This window comes from Malurus melanocephalus, unplaced genomic scaffold (genome assembly GCF_030028575.1).
Source record: "Malurus melanocephalus ecotype Western Australia unplaced genomic scaffold, MMel_1.1 scaffold_57, whole genome shotgun sequence".
Lineage (NCBI taxonomy): Eukaryota > Metazoa > Chordata > Aves > Passeriformes > Maluridae > Malurus > Malurus melanocephalus.
The window spans coordinates 1,391,723-1,416,854 of NW_026623289.1; the positions used below are offsets into that span (position 1 = coordinate 1,391,723).

The 25,132-nt window shown below is 40.5% G+C and overlaps 1 protein-coding gene across 8 annotated transcripts in view; it reads right to left on the reverse strand.

Moving 5' to 3' along the window:
• MARK3 (microtubule affinity regulating kinase 3) overlaps positions 1 to 25,003 on the reverse strand; it is a 60,374-nt gene extending 35,371 nt beyond the window's left edge. For 3 of the 8 annotated variants that reach the window (XM_057365735.1, XM_057365736.1, XM_057365734.1), the window contains exons 1-3: positions 24,350 to 25,000; positions 11,727 to 11,918; positions 5,933 to 5,986 (exon numbers count right to left, since the gene is read on the reverse strand). In XM_057365735.1, the coding sequence (XP_057221718.1) occupies positions 5,933 to 5,986; positions 11,727 to 11,918; positions 24,350 to 24,400 (297 nt within the window). In that variant the 5' untranslated portion in view covers positions 24,401 to 25,000. Of the gene's footprint in view, positions 1 to 5,932; positions 5,987 to 11,726; positions 11,919 to 24,349 lie in introns of all 8 variants that reach the window. The other 5 variants (XM_057365730.1, XM_057365729.1, XM_057365731.1 and 2 more) reach the window with 4 other exon arrangements.
• Between the last annotated feature and the right edge of the window lie 129 nt (positions 25,004 to 25,132).

The following is a 25,132-nucleotide window of genomic DNA, read 5'->3' on the forward strand; positions in this document are numbered from 1 at the left end:
CTGCAGCATGACATTATATCCCCTGTCCTAAATCCAGAGACAGTGCACTGATCGTAAGGACATTGTCATGTTCCATGTCCTGTCTGTCCCTCCCCCACTGCCAATACTCGTGTGAAGAGGGGTTTGCTGGAGTAACTATTCTGAAGATTTCAGCTTTGCCAGTCACACAGATCAAACTGCCCTTCTGCAACTGAATGAAAATATCAGTGACATTTAACAAACTAGAAATGAAAGCATGGTTATTATTGACCAGTTGTGAATTATTTCCACCTCTCAAAACTCTTATGCAAAAGGCCATTGTAAGATTCACATACATTTTTAACTGCAATACTAAAAATGCCACAGGTGGTATTACTGCAACATATAACAGTGCTTTTAACAAAGCTGGTAAAGAGCAGATTAGTTAGAAGCAATTCCAAGATAAAATACTGTAACAAAAAAACTTGAAGTACAAATACTCTTGTATTCAGAAAACCAAAGAATTCTCTTTTTATGAACTGCACTAAATGGCAGTCGRGTGTGGAGCTGYTCTCCCTCTGCAGATCCCCCATGCYAGCCCAAGACTCCAGAGGGCTGATGTTCTTAGAGTCAATTATTTTCTAACAGCATGCTTCAGGAAGTGGGAGTAATCCAGAGGTTTTATTAGAAAACTAACTCAAATTTCTACAGGAACACCAGTAACCTAACAGATCATGTTGAACATAATGTAAAGAGACTGAAGCAGACTGGAAGTCCACAGCTCCAAGGGAATGCAGACATAGGAAAAACACAAGACTTTTGTAAATATGAGATAGCAGCATTGCTATTAACAGTAAGGAAGAAAAAGTGCTGCAAGATTTGTCTCAGGTCAGATTTCAGATAACGTGAAGAAATTTGGAATGTCTACACATAYTAGTAGTAACTCAAAAACTTGTAARTGTATTACTCATTAAAAACAAAAAAAGGCGAAATTTTGTAATTAAAAAAGGTGAAACATCAGAAACAAACAGAAAACAGCCAAAGAGTCAACAAAACAAAATCCTTATGCCTTTGTGAATTTTAATAGAAGAAAATGCAAGGAGTGSGTTTGAAATAAATCAATAGGGCAAATTCACAATTTGGAGACCTGTTGTCCTAACCACTCTCTGCTTTCTGGTATTTCAGAATCACASAATTTCTGCAAAGGCCAACACCTGGGGAGCAATCCTCACTGGGCTGCCCAGGAGACCTTCTCCCTGTTACAGCCACAGCTGGGATTGGCACASTACCTGAATACAGGGAAAAAACAGTTTTCCAAATGCTTTTAATTATCTTATTATCCAGGTCTATGCCTGACACTTTGCTAGATGACAAGCTGCTTAAATGCAATCACGATTGATYGATCAAGTAAATTACTGGCCATGCAAAATAGTTTCAAACCTGTGCATGCATGTTTTCTTTATCCTCCAGAGAGGTAAAATTGCCTTCTTTTCTTTTTTAAACTATGTTATTTCTGGAGCTTTTTCATATGCAATTAGACAAGGTAGACTACATCATYTCTCTCTTGATCATCAGAAATTTAAAAGCAGTTGAATCTACAGCTATTCTTTTCTTGCTTTTCATTCATTTCAGCTAAACTGGTGTATAATATATTCTGAATACTCCATTAATACTTTTAATCACAGCTTATATAACYGAAAGCCTCTTATCAGTTTTTAGAATTTTGAAAACAGTTTGCTTAATTCACTTTCAATTGATACCTGATATCTTCCACCTCCAATACCCAGATAAAGCCTACTGGGTCACTCTCTCCAAAACACTGGTCCACAAAATGACTTTCTGCTTTACTAACCCAAATGAAGCATGTCAAAAAGCAGCTTCTACATTATGAGCCATTTGTTCAAGTGGGTGAYTTGGAACAAGCTCTTTTAAAAAACAGACTATTTTTGTCTCAGAGGAATTTAAAAATAAAAATACTTGTGAATAGGATACAACCACCACCAAATTGTAATTTCAGTTAGACAAATCCACTTCAGACTGTGCACCCTTAGTCAGTYTGTCTGTTATATGTGGCATTTTGATGCAGACAGAAACTTCCACAGGGGTATCTGCAAATGCCTGACACTGTATTATGTATTACAGCCTATTTCTCACAGAGGAATAAAAGGTAGAACATCATACAACTTTCCCAAAGTATGCTGGATAAAGGTTTGAAAGATTTAATTCCCCCCAAATATTACGTGCATCAGCTTCTAGGAAATGACATGGTAACTATCATCACACAGTAAAATTCATTGCAAACAGCCAGGTATGATAAAACCTCACACCTCTGAGGTTCCCTGCCCTCAGGAACATAGAACAAGGTGTAATATCAGAAAATGTAACATGAAGGTTCAAACAGAGAAAATTATTTTCTTCATTTTAGGAACTTGTCAGAATGAGATAATAAAGGCAGACAAACAACTGCAAACAGTTCTCGTCAGTTTAATTTCTAATACTGAGATTAAAAAGTATTCCCAGCTTGTTAAACAGCTCATTTTCCGTCAACAGGAGCTCTACAAATGTTTCCAGGCAAAAGACAAACATCCTTAGTCTGCCAAACAAATGTCTTTCAGCTTTGTTGTGGTCTGGTCCTTTGARTGTAAGCCATGTCAGATACAGGAAAAGAATGACATTTAATTAATGCTGTGAGCCAAAAAACTGGATTAAAAAACCCAACGAACCAGCAATGGGAGGTGGTTCTTTTAGGCCAACTCTCTTTGAACCCAGCAAAAGACAGACCAGAAGTGCTCCTGCAGTAGCTATCACGAGACTGATTGAAACAAATTATTTAAAAACACCAAAAAAGTTTGCTAAAAAGTGAKTCAGTGCCAGCTGCAGAGCACCAATCTCTCCTGGTCACCTTCTCCCTGAAGGAGGAGGCTTTTCACGGGATGTTGTCCCAAGCCAGCTCATGCCTCACCTGTGAATTAGGATTTTCCTGGTAACTGCTCACTGAAATATGCCCTGCATATAATAAAGAGCCAAAAAAAAAAAACCCTTTACACAATACAAGTTTGCCTCAAACTAAGCACAACTTGAAAACAGAAAGGAATACTCATTACAAGCAGAAGAGACTGAGCATTTTAAATTCTCATCCTTTTCTTGCAGTTCTTAAAACACCGATTGACCCATGGTCAGAAATGACACGAACCATGTTCAAACTGATGTTTAAGAACCCTTAAATGCTTTAACAATAAATGTTGCCCAAGTAAGTGGCAAAACATCTGCACATAATGAACAAAAATATTTGGGTGAGGAGCCAAGTTCTAAAACAGGAAAATGAGAAGTGATTGAGTGCTATTACATGGACTTGCTAAAAAAGCCCTTGCATACAATGGCATCACTAACGCAAAAGAAAAAAAACAAACCATTTTTTTTTTATCTAGGAGGAAGTGAACTCTGTAGCATCAGCACTTGTTTGCAGTGAAAGACCAATATTCACTGGAACTGCATACACAAGTCCATTTGTGGAGAATAGTGACTATGACTAACACCGCCAGCATGGGAAAAAACCTCTAAGAATTCCCTTTTCTTTCAAAGCAGGGAAGTACCGGTTACAGCTTCCTCTTCACTAAGCAAGAGCAGCAGAGCAGTAATTAGGTCCTAAAACAACAGTAAAGCGTAGCTGCATGTGGCTGCCACAGAACTTCCTCAGCAGCAGACAAGAAACCCGACCCTTCCGAAGAACTGCACTGCCGAGGATCACTATCGAGCTGTCAGGGCTGCAGTGAGGGCATACCAAGAATTACTGCTCCGGAAAGCAAAGCAAGTCCTTAACAAGGTTAACTTCTTCCTGGCAGCTGAAGTATCGATGTGGAAGATGGAACACAAAGAAATCAGAACTGGCAGCCTTTAATCACCATTTGTTTCCCCACCTAAGGATGACTYCGGTATGCAGCTACACCGCAGCTGAGACACTGTACACCACACCCTCTTCTTGGCGCAGCCCTTCCCTCCCACCATACCTCAAATATTTTATCTCTCTYTCCAGAAGTGCAAGATCAGAAGCACTTCCATCTTAGCTTCCCCTGCATCCACAGGTCATGTGTGCAGTTGGCTCCAAAGGCACCGACGCTGCGGCACTGCCGGCAGTGCTGGGGGGAAAGGGGCAAAAGCTCACAAAATAAAAAGCCTTGGTCAGGCAAAGGTGGCAAAGAATATGTTGTGCATCCACTGTGCTTATTATGGCAAGCAGGCATTTAATTTAAATAAAAATGCTTTCAGKTTTGTAATTAAAAACTGACATATCTTGCTCAATTTTTTGTATGTTCATATAACAAATGAGCTTACAGAGTACATTAGTAATATCACTCCACAAATCTGACCTGATATCTACCCTATTTCGTACTATTCTTCCAAACTCCCAGTTAAGAAATCCAGTGGTTGGCAARATCAAATTACAAATCACACTTCAAAATCTAATTCTGTAAATGGTAAATAAAATTAAATTACAAGAGAGATGGAGCTGGGAGTGGACACTGAGCTGGCTGAAACCCAGAAATCAAAGGCCCATCATGCACACTTCCAGCTTGTGGCTTTACCAACTGAACACSTGTGACTTGTAAAAGGTTTGAATTGTGCCCTGATAAGAGCTCAAACTGGCATTACAGCCCAGTCTCAAGTAACACCATTTGAAGAACTGTGATTTTACATTTTTAACTGAAAACATGGCCTCTTTACCTCTCTCTGACCATTCTTCCCATTCCCTGATGTTTCCCCTTCGTATCACACAGCYTTTGTTTTGCTTTCAGGTGCTTCARGAATTGAACCATTTATTTTTAGGTATTCCAAGTTGCAATCTGCCACAGAAATCAACTTTATCTAATCCATCATATTACCTAATTTGCATTTATTTTCACCCTGCTTACCCAGAAATCACCAATTACCTCAGGGATTAAACTGAGAAAAATGGAACCTGATTATCTACTTTTAYGCATTCTACAGTCATACAAAGTTGCTACCTGCTCAGATGACGGAGCCTTTGTTCTACAGTTTATTCTTTGCCTCTCAATCAAACCATACAATGTAAAAACTTGTGTGTTTTTCCAATTTACTTTTGCACCATTAATCCTGATGAAAACATCTAGTCACATAATCTTTTCAGTATTTGCATAAAATACAAATGTGTATRTTCTCCAGTTTACTCCAGTTACCTTCTTTCATTTTGTTTGCAGGTRATTTCTGCATATTCTCTTGTTCAAACAGAAATATTTCAAGGGGTTTTTTATCAAAGTACTCAAAAGTAAACAAAAAGCCTTTGACTGCAGCACTTAAAAGGACAGCATTAGAGAACTCCSAAGTAAAAGTAACATTTAAATGTACTTCCTGCATGGTCTCCCAAACAGACTAGCTCGCTTAATGAACGAGCAGGGTTTATCACTCTACTAAAAAAGATAAGGCAATACAACTGTAACAGCACATTAAACATTCAGAGCTWGAGGGAAGAAACCAGAATAGCCATGGCCCAATTTGCTTCATACAACTGCATCACCTCTCCTGCTGCAAACTACATGAAAGGCACAGATCCTGCCTGRCCTTCAGTCCACAGGCAGTGTTTTCAAGGCTGGTTTAAGAGGACAGAACRTAAGTTTTGCATTTCTAAGTTTAACAAAGTGACCGGCACGAAGGAGACATGGGGGCATGACACCAAACCACAAACTCAGTCCTCTCTACAGTCAGCCCTGCTTGGGAGACAAAGGAAGTGGCAAATACCACTGTTTTCTCAGTTTACAGCTCTGTATGGGTTTAGCTTGAGCAACTGCAGGGTTGTCAGAAATATCTGTTACAAAACCAGTTATTAAATACAGTAGTCAGACATGTGCAAGGTATGCAATGCTTCAGATTCTCCAGCACAAGCATTYGGGGTTAATGGAAGGAGGTGGGGAAGTGAACAAGTTATAATACAGTTGAAAGATTAAATGTAAAAACATACCTTTTGTAGACTAGTTGGGTTCAGCTGTGTTTTGTCAATTATTTTTATGGCAACCTAAAGGAAGAGTTCATGATCAGTATTTTCCATAGGAACAATGCGACGTTATTACAACATGCTCGAATCCAGTAACAGAAATGGAAAACATGAAAATTACACAAAAAACGTTTAAGTTCCTTCTGCAAATTACGTACTTGTAGCTAAACTAGAAGCAGGAGAGTGGAAAAACCCTGGTATTTTAAGCATATTAAGACCAGAAGCTTGCTGAGTCTTTTACTTGACATTAAGACCATCACATTCATGACAGTGGAAGCTCCAGCACCAGACAGTGACCCGATAGAAAGCTGTGTGCCTACAGATAATATTTACACAGTATAATTATACAACAGATTACACAGTAGTGACTGGGCACTGGCAGTTTCTAAAAGCAGAGATTTCAGAGCATATTGAAAGCAATTCCACACAAATTTGGCAAGAAGTAAKTTCATCTTTGGAAATTCACTAAATATTTGTGTCAATTAGCTCCCTGATGGGTAATAAAAAAAGTATCACTTGGGAATCAACAAAAATATGCTGGCTGTAGTACAACATTTTGGGTAAGTACATTCCTTTAGTTGTTCTCATCTTTTCARTAAATGCTGCACAGAAATGTTAAAGAACAAAAWAAAAATTTCAYGAAATAAGCAAAAGAGAAATTCAGTACCATGCCAACTAGTCAGAATCCGAAGATTTGAAGCAATGAATAGGCAACAGAGACTTCAGTACAATGCAATTTGGATACTGGATGACACAGAATAGAAAACAAGAATCTTTCTAGAATTACACACCAATTGGTATTTTTGCTTTCTAAATTAGAGACTAAACATACCAGAAGAAGCTCTACAGAAGGAGATGGTGCCTCTCAAAAAGGCAAGATGCTGCAACTCAGCTGATTATAATACCTCACTGGTGCAAAGCAAAGGCTTTCAACTCCCCTTCAGTTTTTGGCTCAAACAGTAGATGCTGCTCCTTCCCATGCCACAGYTCCCATTTCCCTRYATCACTTTGTGCTATCTTTGTCACCTCATTAACTTGGGGATGGTGACATATGGAATAAAGAATATCTTACATCAAAGCAAATTTATATCCCTATGTTCAAGTGCAAAACCACAGGGATGGATTGTCACGATGGAGAGGGTAAGAGGGGAACAGYATTCAACGCTTGGGTGCATCACAGAATTATATAATGGATACGGTGTTTTCTGAAACTGATATTCAAGACTTATTTTGAGCTCTTCTAGATGCAAGATACGATGAGACATAACTGAGAAGCCATCTAAGAATCCTTTTCCTTTGGGGAGTATTGTCTTCTAAGGCAAGCTACTGAAATTAAAGATCACTATTTCCTAAGGCAAAATTCCATTGCAAAACCTTGAGAAATCACTTCAAAAATACAAACAAGAGAGAAAAACATTAAGCAATAGGTATTTTATATTAGCAGCTGTGTACGAAACCAAGAAAGATTTTTATCTCTACCTTTATGCCTGTTGTTAACTTTGTGACAATAGTTCAAAGTTATTTGCTTCCTGCAATCTCTTCTAATTCCATACTGGATGTAGTGACCACTGCCTTTGTCAACAGCAGATAATATTATTTTAAAGTGACCTGGTGTCCCAAGACTACCCACAGCTGTTCACTTGCTAAGTGCATTCCACTCACAAAAGGTTGCATTGTGTTCCAGGCTGTACCATTGTGGTCAATTTTTTAAAGATGTAAACTTCTTTTCAACGCACCAAGTCTTAAGCTACTGTGTTTCTGCAAAACCACTGGTGCCAGATGACCAGAGAGGTCTCTGACACTGTCAAACAAATTCAGCCCTGGAGATACAGGGAAGGTACATACTTCAAGTTTTCCAAAAGACAGACTCTCAGGCTTTTTCAGTGCACTAATTACAGCCTTAAAGGCAATGAATTTAGAGAATTCCTATCACATAAACATTGAGAGTACAATACATTAACAGACTTTGAGAGCTTGAACCCATCATCAGAACAGGGAACAACTTCAGGTGCCTTGATAAGGTCTCCAAATCACAGGCAAAGGTAACATGCCCTCAAGAATAGTTCTGATGTGCCTGAGAAAGTTAAATGGAGAATTTTCTAAGCACAGTTAATAAAACATTAAATTGACTTTCAAAGCAGAAACTTTGCTCTCTTTGCATAAAGTGCATTTGGAATGGTTTCAAGTACTGTGAGCTTGGGCCAAYGCTGGAGGAATGCAAGTCCACCTACACTATTACACTGCTGCATCAGCCATGATATTCTGTGTGAAATCCTTAGTAGAATTAAAATTGAGTTTGCTTTCACCATTCACAATAACATGACTTAAAACATGCCTCCTACATGATTTGAATAAAGGAGTTAAAGAAATCAGAAGTTGAGACACTGARCAAATCAGCCAAACTGCTACTATTCAGAATTTTTTTTCCCTCTTAAATTTCACTTTTTCCAAGAGAAGAACAAAAAGAAGATGACAATAGATTGCTTGGAGTCAGACTTGGATCCTGAAAGAATTCAGCCTCACTGGGAAACTTCAATTCCCTGGCTATTAACTGAACACATGCCTTTAATGAACAGAAGGATCCCTAATATTTTTGGCCACCTCAGTAAGAGCAGAAGGTAGYTTCATCTTTTAGATTCATCTTGGCAAGTATGGCAAGCTTGTCAGAGGAAACACCCTTTGATAAAACTGCAACAGAAAATACATGGAGTGCAGTCAAARAATTAAGAAAAGCAGATTGACAATAAAGACTTGTGGTTTCAAAAGGGAAGACAGCCTACAAATAACACTCTCCTAGGCAGAGGGATGGTGTTTCCAAACAGCAGCTCTAGTGCAGCAAAACTAATCTGTGGCTCCACACTCCTTGCAGGACAATTCAACTCCCTCAGGATAGCCTTATGTTCTGATCATCCCCTTTCTTTCTGCAATTTGAAGCTGGGCTCTCATCATGCATCCTACAGACACACTAAAAACGGAAATGAAAGAGTCCTAGTAGTCCAGCTGGAAACATGAAATCTTCATCTCAAGCAACAGGAAAATTTACAAGGAAGGACTCCAGATGCAAGGAGATGAGCAACTGCCCTAAAAGAATGCTTAAACAAACATATCCTCCTCCCAGGAAGTGCTGATCTGCTTCAAGATTTGGAAGCTCCTCAGCACAGGGACATAAAGAAGGAATTGCCATAAAGTGAAACTGACAYGGTCGCTTAAAAGGACATTCAGAACAAAGATAACAAGGAGAAGATAAGTGGGGTTCAAATACAGCAAGAACACAGCAGAGATGAAAACTCATTCAAGTGTAACTACCAAAATGAAGCATTTAGTTTACATTTTGGGACATAAGATGGAAAAAAAGAATAGGAACAAAGACAGGACAGGCAGCAGGAGCAAGTGTGCAAAGGAGGAAATCACAAATTCAGAAAGATAAGTGCCATCTGACTGAGACCATGCTGAGAACATGATCCTGGAATTTTACGAGAATCAGGTTTTTAAACAAGAAAGAAAAAAGAAAAAAACATTCTTGCAGCACAGGTTTTCGCATCTACCAATAACAAAGCAGCAGAGCAGGGTTTAGAAATTAACAGAAAACCCTTTTTTCCCAATCTATCGTAAAATTCCTGAGCTTGAAACTGGCAGGGAAAAACCAAGGAACCAGAAGGGTTAAATGCAGCATATTTTCCTACAGTTAACCGTGGAAACTTATGGAAATACACAAGATATGGCTACCTGGACTATAGTAAAGCCTTACCTAGGAGGCTGCATGGAAACTTTTCAGATAAGCTGAAAAGTGTTCAGAGCTTTTTTTTTTTTTTTCTCTAAAAAAGATGGCTAAAGAGATATCAGGTTGGAAATAAATGAGTAACAGTTTCTCAAGGACAAGATTKTGGGACCAATCTTGTTTAATATCTATATTAGCAGCCTTGGCACAGGATGTCAAACCATAATGATTAAGTCTGTTGAAGGAGTTAAGAGGCACCATCAAATACAATGGAAAACTGATTTAAACAACCTTGGAGATGAGTTAGTAATGAAACCGAGATTCACCAACATACAAGGTTGGTGCTGCTGCTGATCACAAGCAAAGCACATCAATTTAACAACCACGAGAAAGGCTAGCACAATCTAAAGATTGATCAGATAAATACTCCYTTAAGGGCAAGGGTGAAGTAATGACATTGGGGAAATTGCTATCCAGAATATTGTGAAAAATTCTGGTCACAGATACCTAAAATTAATAACRTTGTACAGTTCATCTATCAAGAAGAGAAATTTTACACATCTCCCTCTTAAGAAAAAAAAAGTTTTAAATATCTTGAATATATTCTTACAATATTAGCTTAATTGCTCCCTTCTAAGGAATGACACTTATTCCAATGGTCACATCCCAGAAAGTGTTTATGCTCTGAACGGGTTGAACTACATAAATTCCATGAGTGTGGAAGCAACTCAGTACTTGAACCTTTTCAAATTTAGCCAAATATTTTAAACTGTCTCCTTTATTTGTTGAAATTTYAAACAAAAATAATGAACCAGAGGTCAACACAATTATCTACAAATAAAGGAAAATACGTTTCACTTTTTGCCGTCTGACACATATCCATCTCCAACTTCTATACCTATAATGATAGCAAAGAAATACTAACCAAGTACTTGCATATCCTGTCTAAAGTATCAGTAAAAAGAGGAGGGAACTTAAGTGGAAAGGAATTAACCAAAAACTTTCCCTACAAATGAAAACTAATTTTAACATCAGAAGATAATGGGAAGTGTCAGCCAAAAAAAAAAAGAAAATTCCACCTCAAGAGCTCCTGCAAAACCATGTCCCCTCTGTTCCTGCCACTGAATGCCATATTAGCTCAGAAAAGAGAAATTCCCTTAAAGCACTTCAGTCAGCAACATAGCTTCTGTAAAAGTCCTTGCTGGTATCAGCAAACATTTACTTCATCAGACAGGTTTGGCAAGAAVAGGTCAGCAAGGTGTTTCTCCCTCTGTCGGTACTGAAGAGTTGCTTTAAATAAAATAGCACCAAGAAACACCTTCTTGTAACAAGCAAACAGGACTAKAGCTCACCAAATCAGAACCACCATTAAGTGCAAGTGATTAATTACATTGCAATGACACACAGAAACTAGATATGGAGCTGAATTAGACTCTGAGAAGAGATGCAAAGAGAAAGCTTGTCTATACTGCCCACATTGACACACAAACTGTCTCTGAACAAACTGAAGCATCTTCCCAAAGCTGCCCAGCACTGCAGACATCAGCAGGATTCCTGGGAGATACATYGCTTTGGCAAGAAAATACTGCATTTGGGCTACTTGGAACATAATTAAGACGAGATTTAGCTCTCCTTCCTGACTTCCCCTCCAATACAGCCCTGCAGTTTAGAGACACTAAGAGGAAGTCTTTCCAACAAGCTTATTTAATTGCTGTAAATTGATCTCTTTTTTCGGGATCAATATACAGCAATTTCAAAAAAAAAAAAAAAAGGAGGATTTATCCAAGAATATTAGTAGCAAACTTTAACAATAATTAGCAGAACAAGGCCTTGTCAAAAATACAAATTTAAGAGATCATTTCCAAGATAAATTGTTTTGTAATTGTTACTAAAAAATAGTTCTCAGTTTCTGCTTTTTTTTCTACATCAGGGGCAGTCTCTCTAGTAAAATGTGCTCTRTGTTCAGAGATTTAGATGATGCTGTTCCAAGAGAACCTTCACACCTACAGCAACTCCCTGCTGTTTACACCCACACCACTTTACCTCTCTGCCAGTTAGGATGTGCCTTGCCAGTTTCACTTTTGCAAAATTCCCCTTTCCAATCGTTTTAAGGAGTCTGTAATTTCCAATATGCGGCTGCTCATCAGCACAGGAGGCTATGGAGTTCCTGCAGCGAGCTCCAGAGCGCCCAGTTCGAGAGGAAACTTCCTGCCGTCCATCTCCGTGGGACGTGTGCTGCAATAAAAACATAAATGGGTAAGGCTGGGGAATAAAGACAAAACACATCAATGATGAGACRCACACAACATTCAAAAGCATCAGCAGTGCCTTTGAAGAAATCTTCAAAGGATTCAACTCAAATTTCATGTTCACACTGAACTTCGTTCTGATGGGGGCAATAAAGTGGAGTCCAGCTCACAACACAATATTCATTTCATCACCTGCAAACAGGACAGTGAGACGTCACCTGCACTGCAGCAACAGTTGAGCATTTTTAAGTAACTTACTTGGACTGCCAGATTAGTTACAAAACATAGAGGTGTTTGATATTACTTCCCATTTACATTACTGTGCCTAACTAATGCAGGAAAGCCTTTGGAAAGGAAACATTAATAAAGCTTTTCCAAGAGTACMAATTGTTAACCCTTATTGGACAAGTTATTCTAACAAAATAATAAAAGGGTTTTTTYCTTTCCTGTGGTTCTAAACTTGTGTTCCTACAAAACCCTATGACTGAAAATGCCCAGGATGACCTAGGGAACAAGGGAAGAAATCCTAGTTAATGTACAAAAACCTTGGATATACATAGGCTGAGAACCAGTTACAGAGATCCGAGACACTGTCTGCAATCTGTTAAGTTACTTTCACTCCATTTCCCTGAGCAGCTACTAATTGCAAAAAGGAATGGTTATATATTATATCTATAACAGTCTTCATTCATTAGATCACATGGTTAAGAAYGAAGTATTTTTTTCATTTCCTCAGAGCCTGTTTATGAGACAGCAGGTGCCCTCTTATATTCTTAAACCATGGTTGAGGTCCACATACCAACCRCACTAACTAAAGTATTAGTTAGAAATGCTCAACAGCCTGCAAAGGTGGAGCAAATATCTGGCTCCACCAAAGATGACACATTAAATTCATAGTCATCCCAGAAACCTYATACTTCTCTTGCTGAAACCCAGTGGGTACAACCAAGAATCTGGCATACAGCAACATTCAGTCTGAAAAAATCATTGTAGCATGAGGATGAGATCATACCTCAAGAGCTAACAACCATGGTACAGGCACAAACGAACAAATCCATGCTTGCATGACACTTGGCAAGTTTCATTTGCCTGATGTAACCTTGTGACTATACACTCTCACATCTTAGGTTCCTTGATTTGTTAATTTGAGTGCAACAGTTGTGATTATTTTAAAAAACACATTCATTTAGTTTAAGAAATGCTACTGACAGGAGCCAATGGCAACTCTCGGAAAATTGTTTCAATATTTACTATTTTAAAAAATACATGATGTTTTAATATCAGTCTGGCTTTAGCTTTCCTTATTGCCTGGCTACTGCATGGCCACCAAATTTGAACTTCCCATTTGCACTTAATTTCTCTGACCACAATACCCCTTCACTTTAGTGATACATATATTAAGCTCCCTAAACAGGGTGCTGTATGAATGATTAAAGACAAGGAAACATTTCCTATACCTGCCCTCAGAACCCTCCCCTACTTTTCCAACATMTTTTTGTGGAGTTCATGGTAGAACGGACCTGCCATACCAACAGTAGACACAGCAGGACTAAACACAGAGGTTGCATCTTCTATTCAACACCCCACTGATTGCACAGGGGCAGGAAAACCCTCTTTGCAGAAGATCATCTGTACCTGACCACCCAACACCAACCCTACTGTTTCCCATTCCTGGATCCTTACATGCACAATCACATGTGTCTGAAGTAAAAGGCAGTTTTCTTTCATGCAAGTATCAAGTATTTCCAATGAATGGCCCATCCTGCCCTATTTCATATTCTAGCAATTTTATCCCAGTTTTCAGGAGCAARAGTTCTTCCAAACCACTAATAACTGGCACAAGAACAAGAAGCACCCCTGTAAAAATATTYAGTGAAAATTCAAGGCTTGATAACAATTCCATGTCCTCAATAACATCTTGAGACCTGCAGCAAATGGGCATTTATCGACCAGTAATTCTCATAAAGAAGGACAAGCAGTCACCAGCTGAAGGACCTACTAAAGTCAGTGAAATCTTGTATCAACAATTTCAGTATTTTGCATGTCCTTAATGTCAGGCTGGTGCTGGTTGTTTAGGCCATCATAGTCACCCTGGGTGTACTGGCCCAATCCTCTGTATTTCCCTAAACTTYGACTTCTAACAAACCTTGCAACACACAATGCAGAGAACTTCTCTGTCAGCTCCTTTTGTACCTTTTAGTGTCAAATTATTCAGACCAGCTAGAAAAAAGCAGCAACTGCTGATGCTAGATGTTAACATCCTCCTACATTGCTACCCCCRGTGATCAGGAGCCACGATGTTCCGTACAGAGCCATGAGGATATTTCTTGGATATATTAGAGGAAGGTTCATTTCAGTTCAAGTACAGCATCCCAGGAACACAACTGTACTGCTTACACTGCACTTCACTGAGTTGATAACTTTCCTCGACAAAAGAAGTGTATCAGAACTATTTAAACTACAGCCCTTCCACACCTGGGCACTCAGCACAAGCTGGCTTCAGCAGGAGCCAGACTGCCTCTCAGCAGGGCTTGTTGGCTTAGGCTCTCCAGCAGACAGATTCAACAACTTGAATTCAACAGCTTTTGAACCACACAGCTGATTCTGAAAACAGAGTAGCTGGGCTGCCTTGTGCTTTAAATAATACACTGTGTTAGTCCTGAGCTGGCCTATGAGGCAGCTGAGATGTGGGCATCAGGTACCACGTGTTCCCAAGCCAGAGAAATGGTTAGTCAAAACTGATCCTACTCATACACTACTTCACATAAACAATATCAGGTAAAAGGAAGATACTATTATACCAACGAACTCTATTTCACATAGTAAACCACCCAGTTCATGTGTCTTGAGAGCTTCATTGTCCTCCTGTTAAGAAATTACTTTTTGTGTCCTATAATGTTTTTCATGCTTCCTAGCATTGCACTTAAAAGGCAGAATTAACAGTTATGAACTCATTTGGACGAGGACTGATAAACTGAACACAATCTCCTTGTATGGAGGTTTACATTTCCACTCTAACCCAGATTATTTCTCTTCAAGAATATGACCTTTTTCAGCTGTGGGTTTTAAGTATCAAGCTGTGCGTTCCTAAGCAGTTCAGTTCTCTCCAACTGACTTGCTCACAGCCATGTTTCACTCTGCAGAAATCCATTTGCAACCATATCTAATTTGGACTATATTCCACTTCACATAAATAAATCTATCAGCAAGTCCTTCCTCTGTCAGTTACATTATTATACTGAACAGACAACAAGCTTTCTAAAAACCACAGAAAACAGATTGTCCATTTCAACATGGGTTTTCTTTTGCATATGGAAATAAAGGAAGAGCATAAACTCAAAATTGAGTGAAAGTGTTTCTCCCAACCTAATAATTTTCAAGAAGCCATGATAGGCAGATGGAAAGCTAAATGGTATAGGCAAAAAGCAAAATATAGGTGGTTCGATAAAAGCTCAAATCATGCATTGGCTTGTATAGCATCTATGCATTGGCTTGTATAGCATCTGGCTGTACTCAAGTACTTCCCAGGAGAGTTTCCTCAGCAAACAGATTAACAGTGCCAATCTCAGCCCAGAGAAATGGGTAGTAGCATCCTCTGCTCGCCAAATTGAGATGCAGGTCATTTTGCTTTTCCTAAGTAGATCCTCAAATCTGCAGTTTTTGCCTCCCTCACCCCGCCCCTGACCCCACCAACTCTGTTCAATTTCAGGCTTCTTTTCCAGGTCCACGTTTATATRGCTTCAAGAAGAAATGGGGTATGGGGTCGGTCTTAAAAAGGCAAGATTTAAAACAAGCAAGTGTTTATTTGTGGTAAGTTTCCATACATTGTGGTAGGTGAGTTGTATCTCCTGGAGGTGCTTTCTGCCCAAGAATAACACTTGCTAATGAACTCACCATGGCTGAGYGATTCCCAAAATATCTGTCTTCATGTAAAGCAAGACCATTACACTGTAGAGGGGATGTGAGGCAAGAAGACTGGGTACTTTGTGTGACTTCAAGTTTACCAGTCACCACCTCTTTTAAAAGAAAGGTCTCCTGAAATCCACTCATTACAAGAAAGTACTTTCTTCAATATCTTGGCATGCATCAGGTTCCATTTAAAAATCTTTTAAATACTTTAAAGGTTTGCTCCTTTTTTTTTTTTTTTTGCACCATCCATTTTCAAGCCAACGGGACAACCTTTGTCATTGAAAAACAAAACAAAACATTCTCCTCCTCCCCTCATCCCCACCCTATTATTACTTAACCTGAAAGGAAATGAAGTAAAATGTCTCAGTTTGTGAGAGACCTTACTGCAAGAGACGGACTGAACCCAAGACCAACTACATTTGGAACACAACACAAAACCCACCTTTTCGCAAAAGCTTTCCCCCAATGAAGAGCCGACATCCTTTCATAGCCAGATAATGATTAGCATGAAGAGAAAGAAAAAAGAAAAGGAAAAAAAGTAAAAAGCAAATGAAGTATGAGGGTGTTGACAACTGAAATCTTTTTGGTAGATGTTAGTTTTATCCAGTATCTGTATGGTTTCAGATATCTTAACAKTCAGAGCATTAGAAACACACAGGGCAGGGGATGACTAGTATCAAAGTTCTTGCACTGCTTAAGAAGGTGCCAAAAGTTGAAGAAAAATCTGAAAGAGACAGAATCTGATATCCATTAGAAGAGCTGAAAAACAGTAAGAAATTAGAATGTCCAAGACCTGCAAAAATCCATGTTTAATTACAGTAAATAGGAAACTCTTTCCAAAGTGGGGGGAAAAGTGGCATCAACTTTTTAAAAGTATTTATTTAATACAATAGTGAGAACTAGCTTATCATCAGCCAAAATGAACTAATAAAATTTAATCTTACTAGAGTCTCTAGGAATGTTTATTACCTTAGCTGTTACCTTACTTCTGTATGAAACATTACAAAGTGATATTACAGAAYTTCTTGGAAAGCTGTCAGACCAATAACAATCATTTGAGACACTAAATTGCTTCATCACCTTAGCCTGGGCAAACAATATATAAGTACATGGTAATTTCTGGCTGTACTCTCCCCACTGGCATTCTTATTTATAAAAAAAACTTACCAGGAAACGYACCATATTTGTTTGGTTTTTTTAACTCCAAAATATTTTAAATCAAACATGCAAAGACAAAATTTCACTGCAGCCCTTCCTAGTAATGTGTTGTATTTTATTTTCTATTTCCATTAACATCTTTAAGAACACACAGACTGCTGAGTAGTACTCAGTGTAAAAGAAAAAAGGTAGCCCTAAGGATATGCACAGAAGTAGCATCTTACTGAGCACAGATATCCCAGAAACAGCACAGCGGGGCATCCTGCAACTGCTGACAAAGGAATTCTACTGGAAAGTCTAAACAGAGACTTACGTTTCTGGTAACCACCAAAAGGTGTCACAGCAAACACTCAACCACAATTGTTTATATACCAGTTACTTCTCTGGGATTCCCTAAATCATCACACATTATAAAATAYTATTTTCTTAGATTATAAAACAGGAACACATCAGGTAAAGATGCTGTGTACTTGTCCTGACTTTACTTCCCTCCTACTACTGACCAGGGCACAGGATATGGAGTGAGGTGGATTTTGTTAGACCCAGTATGCATATGTTSATGTTTGCATAACCAATTATTTAGTTCCAGCACATATAAAAGGCAGTTTTTAGAGTAGCTTGCTACATAATCAAWCTTAAGGGTAAACAATCATGGCTTCCATCTTAGAAAATATTAAATGGTCTCCTACAAAGMAAAATGCTGTCCACCTAAAGTGGCACTGAAGTTATCAACCCATGAGGGYAAATTTATTCATTGAAGTGGGCTACAGCCCGGCCATTATGGATGCTGTGATCAAGTGGAACAACTGAAAGAGTCAGAGCACCTCAAGGGAGACAAGCAGACCTTCTAGAAATATAATATAGATGTTAAGGGAGAGAAAACATTAATTTGGATGCTTCCATTGTCAAAAGGGGAAGATTTCACTGCACAGTTCTCAGCCTATCACAGTGTTCATTCATGTAACCGGTATGACATTCATGAAAACGAGTGGCCAGTTTAATTAGGTCAGATCTGTCAAACAACCAGTTCAAAGGGGGAACCTGAATAGTAAATAGCCTTTAGCACATGGAAGCTCTACCTCTGACACACATTCCTAATTCCTCCACACCTAAGTGGGGAAGGCAAAACAAAGGAAAAAAAACAGGAGTAACACTCAGGACATGGCAGCTCCAGCTCAAACCAAGCATASCTATGCAAATCCCTACACTGGGCAGCCTGATGGAGGTGGACAGTAGGGATACAGGACACTTCACCTGGCAGAGGGAACACTGCTACCCAAAGCAACACTTGCATGCTTCTAACTGGGGCTCCTGACCAGCAGTGAGAATTGGTAGTGACAAGTGCAGCACTGCCCTGAAGACCAGAGTGGGGAAGTGCTGACACCAAAGCACTAACAGTCCTCAGCAAAGGATGTTCCCTTTTGCAGACACACAGGGTCTGGCTCAAGAGTCCTTCCATGTAAAACCATTATAGCCTCTGTGATATTTGGCATTATTTGTTTAATAGCCTATACAGCATATGAAAGAGCGTGAATCTGTAATTCCATGATTAGCACTGAACAACACAACAGTGAAGAAATCCTGCTTATATAATCAAAAAGATAAGTCTGGTGCCGGTTAGAAAAGCTCTTTAAAAGCTCTTTTGTTGCTTCACATTATCAAGATCTGACATTCATCATATCTTTCCAGCCAAAGTTCCTTTACTGCTGATTAAAATGGATATTTATTGACATCAGCCTGGGGAATAAYAGCTAAAGAGCCAACCATATTCTATTCTTCATCAACAATACTGCCAACTAAGTTGTTTCCAGAATCATCACTGTCAGTAATTACATGCTAAACAAAAAAGAAAAAAACACAACCACCTCGCAGTTGGTTTTCAAAAACCACATTGAGCTTGCAGATAGAAAACTTTGCTTAGGCTTTGACCCTGSAGGAATAAATTTTATTTGAAAGTCAATTTCTGTTTATATGTATATTTATGTATATGTATCTATATATATATAGCTCAGCAACTTGCTGATTTTATGGGCCAAGGCTTCCTCTTAACCCAAGGGTTTCATGCCTACCACAGGTGTACTCAGTATCTTTCATGTTTATATTTTAAGAGCAGTAAGCACCTATTTATCACATGTTCTAAAGAATTTTAGTGGCAGATGATCTCCACGCTAAGCAGAGCCAACCCTGATATGCCATGAGCCTAAAAAAAAAGTGACCTCCATTTTTRATCTGGCTGACACCCATGAGGCAGCATTACTTGACCGAGAAGAGGAAGTTGCAGACACATGCTACTTATATATCATATGAAATGGAGATCTGGAGAGACAAACTCCACTCTTTGAATTCCTTTGACTTGAGTCACCTGAGACATGTTGTCAACAGGAACTGTCCGCTTACATCGACATGASTATGTCTTTGGGCTAGAACTAAAATGGAGAATCGAGCAGGTAAGGAGGTGAGTGGGTAACAAAAAAGGCAAGGCAGAAGTCTATGAAGTTCAGTAAATACTGTATTTCTTCTCATTCATTTTCTTCCAGTAAGTTATGTTAGTTGTGYTCTGTTTTTCAGACTGCTACTTCTAAGGCCACAATTTAAGTCACRTTCAGTGGTGCTAATGAATTCGGTCTAACTTTGTAACATTTTCTGGAGTAAGGTCCTGCAACCGAGTTTTTCTGAGTTGTTGAAATAATGTAATAAAGGAAAAAAAAATGCTTCCAGGAACAAAAATCAAAATGTGCAGCTCTAATTATGTACCTGAGTAATTGAAATAATACAAAAAAGGGGAGAAATAAATTTGTTTCCAGGAACAAAACATCACAATTTACACCGTTGTAATTATGTATCTCTGTAGTTGTGGCACACCTCAARTTACCTTAGCCCTAGGGTGCTGTGCTACTTCTAGCTTAATTCTGATCAAAACAAAAACACTAGGAAGCATTTCTAACCTTCCCCACCTGAACTGGACATCCAGTTTGCAGCCCCACAGAATGGGGATAACCCCACTTTTCTTAAGGGTTTATTTCAGTCAGATCAGAGCTGACCAGACTCATCACACAGCCCCACGATAATTGGCACTGGCACAAACGGCGGGTGGGAAGAGGCACCCGAGGCTGATGCCCCCAGCAGCCTCCCATCAGTGTGAGCAGACTGAAACCAACCGATTAAACACCACAGCACAGGCTGTTCAGCACAGTGAAGAATTGAAAATGTAAAAATGTGAAAATACTAGCAGTTGGTGACCTGCAATGTCACGCAGCCTCACCAGGTATTTTCTGAGTACACAGTACCAGACCTACTGGGCATCCGCATTTTTTTCTGCTCTGTGGAATTTTGGCACAAAAAATTCATCCCAGGTGAATTCCTAAAGTATTTTTTATTTCTAGTTATTTTGCCACCCTCACCTGATTTAGATCAAACCAGTACAGTTATTACAACCAGGGAAAAAAATGGAAGAATGTAGATGCTCCTGTAGAAGAAAATCTGTCAGAACTCTTGGCCACAGGAATGCTTCCCTCCTCAGTCCCTTCTTTAAAAAAACCCACAGGATTTCATGCTATGGAAGAAAGCATTCCAATTACAGATCTATTTGTAATASGAGAAGACTGATAAATAATATATAGAACAATGCAAGCTTGCATATTGTCTGCAAATGCTCTAATGCATTTCATAGTTAATTGGTAATAAACCAAGACATACTAACCTTCCCAGTACCTTAAAATCGCACTTTTGTACCTAACCATGCCTTTACTAAACCTTTTTAAATTAAAAAGGAAAAAAAAAAAGTGATATTTCTGCTGCACAGGATTCTTTTGTGCAAGCACAGTTGCCATCACGCTGGCATTTTTCAATAGCAAATTTTTCACATTAGGCACAGTCATGGAGATAAGAGTATATTTTAGTCTTGCTTTTCCTCAAATTACTCAAATTTTTAATTCAGATTGGCCTGTAGAACCAACACATTCGAAACAGTTACCCTTTTTTCCCCCCAAAAAAACACAGCTGTGCAGTGAACACAGAGGTTTTAATTAAACTCTTTAATCCAAGACTTTTCTATTTCATGCTGTTAAAAAAAGTAATCTTCCAACCCCCATACCACCTGTATTTCCTTGTTTCTATCTATAGTTTGCTATCATCTTCCCACTCTTTGAATTTTTTTTTAATGAATACTTGTCCTAATCCTCACAATCTTGCTCTTTCTGCTCCTATTCCTTTGTCACTGGTTGTCCTCCATCCTGCCATGCACACATTCCTCTGTGACTCCTCTCATCTTTTGTTTTCCACCTTCTATCTTCCTTTCCCACTGTGTTTCCACACTCTTTTCTCCTCCATCTTCTCTCCCTTCCTTCTTATCACTAGTAAAACAGGTTTACTCATTCTTCTGTCACCTAAAGTCCTTCTGTGTTGACCCCGTCTCCTAGATTTGCACGAAGGAGGTCTCTGCTGTCTCTGTTGCTTTCTCTCTCACATGGAGGACATATTTCTGAAAAAGATAGAAACTATCTGATCCTCTCCTGCACTTCTGTCCCCTACGCAGCTGGAAGCCACTGCTGCAYAAGACATGGCCAGAGAGGAGCTGCTTTGTCTCTGCAGTGAGAGCCAGYTCATCACAGGCCAAAAGCCAGCTTCCAACTGTCCCAGTGTGAAGTTCCTATGATCACAGCTCATCTGGGATGCCTTTCCTCTCAAAACCAGGTGACTCKGAGCCAAATTCTTTAATCTCAGAGGCAGTAAAGGTTTGGTAGCTCTGAGTAGCTTTTGGAGAAAGTCACTGTGACAGTATTTCCACTTCAGCATGCCTTGATAAGAAGCCTTAGGAAAAAATAATCAAGTACTGGCAATTACACCTTTTTTATTCAACAGGACCTGCCAACCTCTGAATGTGGTTAACTGCAAGCACAGACAATGATAATTTACGCTCACTGTCATTCTGGAGGCTAACTTCATTTTCAAAACTGCAAGTATAGGCATGGATAAGCTATGATCAGCACGCTTCAACCAGATTCAACACCAGCCAAGCCTTTGTCAGCAGTGGTAACCTTCCAAGCAGAGAAAAGGCATTAATGGGGTCCACAACCATGGCCCAAAGGCTAGCTGAATACCTTGGCACCTTGTAAGCCTCTTCAAAGAGTTCTCTGAATATTAACTAATTAGATTTCTCTTATGTGAAAGRGAATGAATCAAGGCTTAATTTACCTGCCAACACAACACACCCAGATTTGGGGTAGAAGAACAGTGAGCTGAAGTATCAAAATTATTGCATTTTGTATTAAAAAAGAGACCTGGAGTTCACAGCTGTAAGGGTAATTCAGACAAACTACATGCCAGATTTAAATTTAGTTTTCAAGCAAGGCAAAACAGAATACAGTTTGGTAAATTTCTAGACAGCTGATGGTCAAAACATCAGAGAGCTTCCTGAGGAATATGGTATTGTACCAGAGAGCTTGGCTCACTGGACCTGGAGAGTACTTAGATTAATCACACCCTGTCAATATCACTACCKACAGGTATTTCTGTGGACACCAGCACAGAATGTACAGCAACTGAAAAATATGCCTTATTCTAAACCAAAGGCAATTCATCTGCAAGCAAGACAATCCATGTATGTCAAATTATGAAGATAACAGAAGTGTTAGACCAATATTTTGAAGTGAGAACGAGGTGCCTTAAGTGGAAGACATGTAAAAATCCAACTTCAAGCGCTAGAACACACAGCTTGTGAATAATTATGTTTCCTTGAGCACATATTAAGTCTTTCCACTGTTAAGTTATCCACAGCAGAGTTTGAATTAATTGGGGAATCTGATCTGAACACTTTCTAAAATTATTTACTATAGGGCCTTCATACATTCACATGGAGCTTGAAAACCCCAGTCAGGTTTGTTATAGACTAAAACTATTATCCAAATAAACTCTGCATAGTATTTTGTAGAGTATGTTTCAACTTCAAGTCTCCCCATGGCATAGGAAGGGCTGCATAATATTTTAATTATTTTCTTCCACAAGACAGGAAGCTCATTGAGATTTTACAACCAAATATGCTTAGTTGGCTTTTTGCTTAATACAGCCCTTAGCCTGCAGGTTGCATGTAGTGCTAAAACAAATAAAGATCAGAGAAGTTAGAAGTGCCTATTATGTCAATAAAATCTAAATCCCTAGTAATGCAGTAATTGTTCCATGCAGCATGTTTTCTAACGCTTTGTCTGGTCTTGTTTTAAACAATGGGGCTACCATCACTTTTCTCGGACTATTTTTGGTCTGGAACAATCCAACAGTTTTTCCTGATCTTTAACCAAAGTTTTCACCTTTTATGCCAGTCCAAAACATAAGAAGACCTGGCAGGAAAAAAAAAAAAAGAAAAAGCCTCCTACGTCAAGCTTAGCACTTATCTTGTAAAGAATATCAGATAGGCTTTACAAAAGCTGAATACAAAATTCACTGATCAACTCATTTTAGACTACAGTAAGTGACAACTCCCTTCTGTTTATCATTTGGGGATGTGTCACAGCCTATGCAGAAAMATGGTTAGACAGGATACACCAGGATCAAGTAAGTTTTAACTCAAGAGAAATACAGTTTCTATCTGCAGAAAGGGAGTCTCCTACCAAGCTTCGTTTGTTGCTATACGCTCATGTGGTAGGACATTATTTTTCCTTTCTTCCTTTAACATACCTTTGTGACTGACTGACTTAATCTTGTAAATAAAGTGTCAATTCCTAAATCCTGGCTTTGTCAAGGTAAAGAAAAAAACAATAATAAAAAAAGAAGAGCGGGGTACGGTGTGAAGGTAACAGGCTCCCTTGCGCGAAGGGTAATTCCAATAAAGAAACCCTTTTAATGTCATCTGAACAGGTGACTAGCCTAAGAGCGTCATTACCACCGAGAACCCTGCAAATTAAGCAGGGAAGAGGCCTATTATCTAGGTCACCTAGCCCACCCYTAGCAAAGCTGAATTATTCCCATCTGTTTACCAGAGGTTTATTCCGGTGCTCTAACAGTAAGTTTGCATATCAGCAGAAGGCAGAAACCCCCCAGAGCTCCCCTCCCCACCGCGGATCCCCGTTACCGACATAACCAACCTGCTCCTCGAACCCTGCGACATTCGAATAGCAGAGGGGAAATTAAAGAGGGGACACTGGGTTTGGAGGGGAGGGATGCCCGCAAACGCCGCGGAGCARGCGAACCGTGATGTGGAGGGGTTAAAAAAATAATCAATTCAGAATAAATCGGCAATTTGGGCAACGTACAGGCGGCGGGCGGCTGCTGACAGCGCCCAGCGGGGCGATGCCCCCGCGGCGGGGCCGGGCGCGGTACGGTGCGGTGCGGCGAGTCCCCCGCGGCCGCGGTACTCACGTTCTCGGTGTCGCGCTCGTTCACCGTGGGCAATGGAGTCCGAGTGGACATTTTCCCTCACTCGGGCGGCCGCGGCAGCGGCGCGCACAGACACACACACGGGCCCCGGGCTGCGCGTCTGCTCCGAGATGGTGGTCGCAGGGAGCCACCATGAAGGACGAGGTGCCTGGCGGGGGGCGGCGTCGCGTCGGTGCCCCCCCACTAGATCCTCCTCGGGGAGCGGAGCGGCCTCGCCCCCTGCGAGTCCTTCGGGCTCATCCTACAGCTGGGGTCCGCAGGGGTCAGCAGCGGGGAGGGGGCCGCCTCATCCAGCGGGGAGGGGATGGAGCCGAGGGAAGGGATGGAGCCGAGGGAAGGGAGGCGGCGAGGGAGCGGCTCCGGGGGGGAGGGGGTGAGTGCAGGGCGGGAGGGAGGAGGCGGCAGCGGGGCGTCGCGCAGCCCGGCTTCTCTCCGCTGTCGCCGGGGCACGGCTAGCGCAGGCCCGCCGCCCGGGGGGCTGCCCTCTCCTTCCCCCGCCGCGGCCCCGCTTCACCGCGCCGCCGCTCGCATCGCGGCCCGCCCTAGGCTCCGAGAAGGCCGGTGCCCCGCGGGCTGCGGACGCTCGGTGGGTGCCCGCCCGCCGCTGCCTCCCTGCCTGCCCCCCGCCCGCCCCGCCGCCGCTCCCGGACGAGCCAAGATGGCCGCGCTGCTCCTCCGCGCCAGCCCAGCGCCGACATGAACCGGAAGGTCCCGCCCCCTGCCCGGCGTGTGCGGGGGCCGCGGGGCCGGGACCTGCCCTGCCTC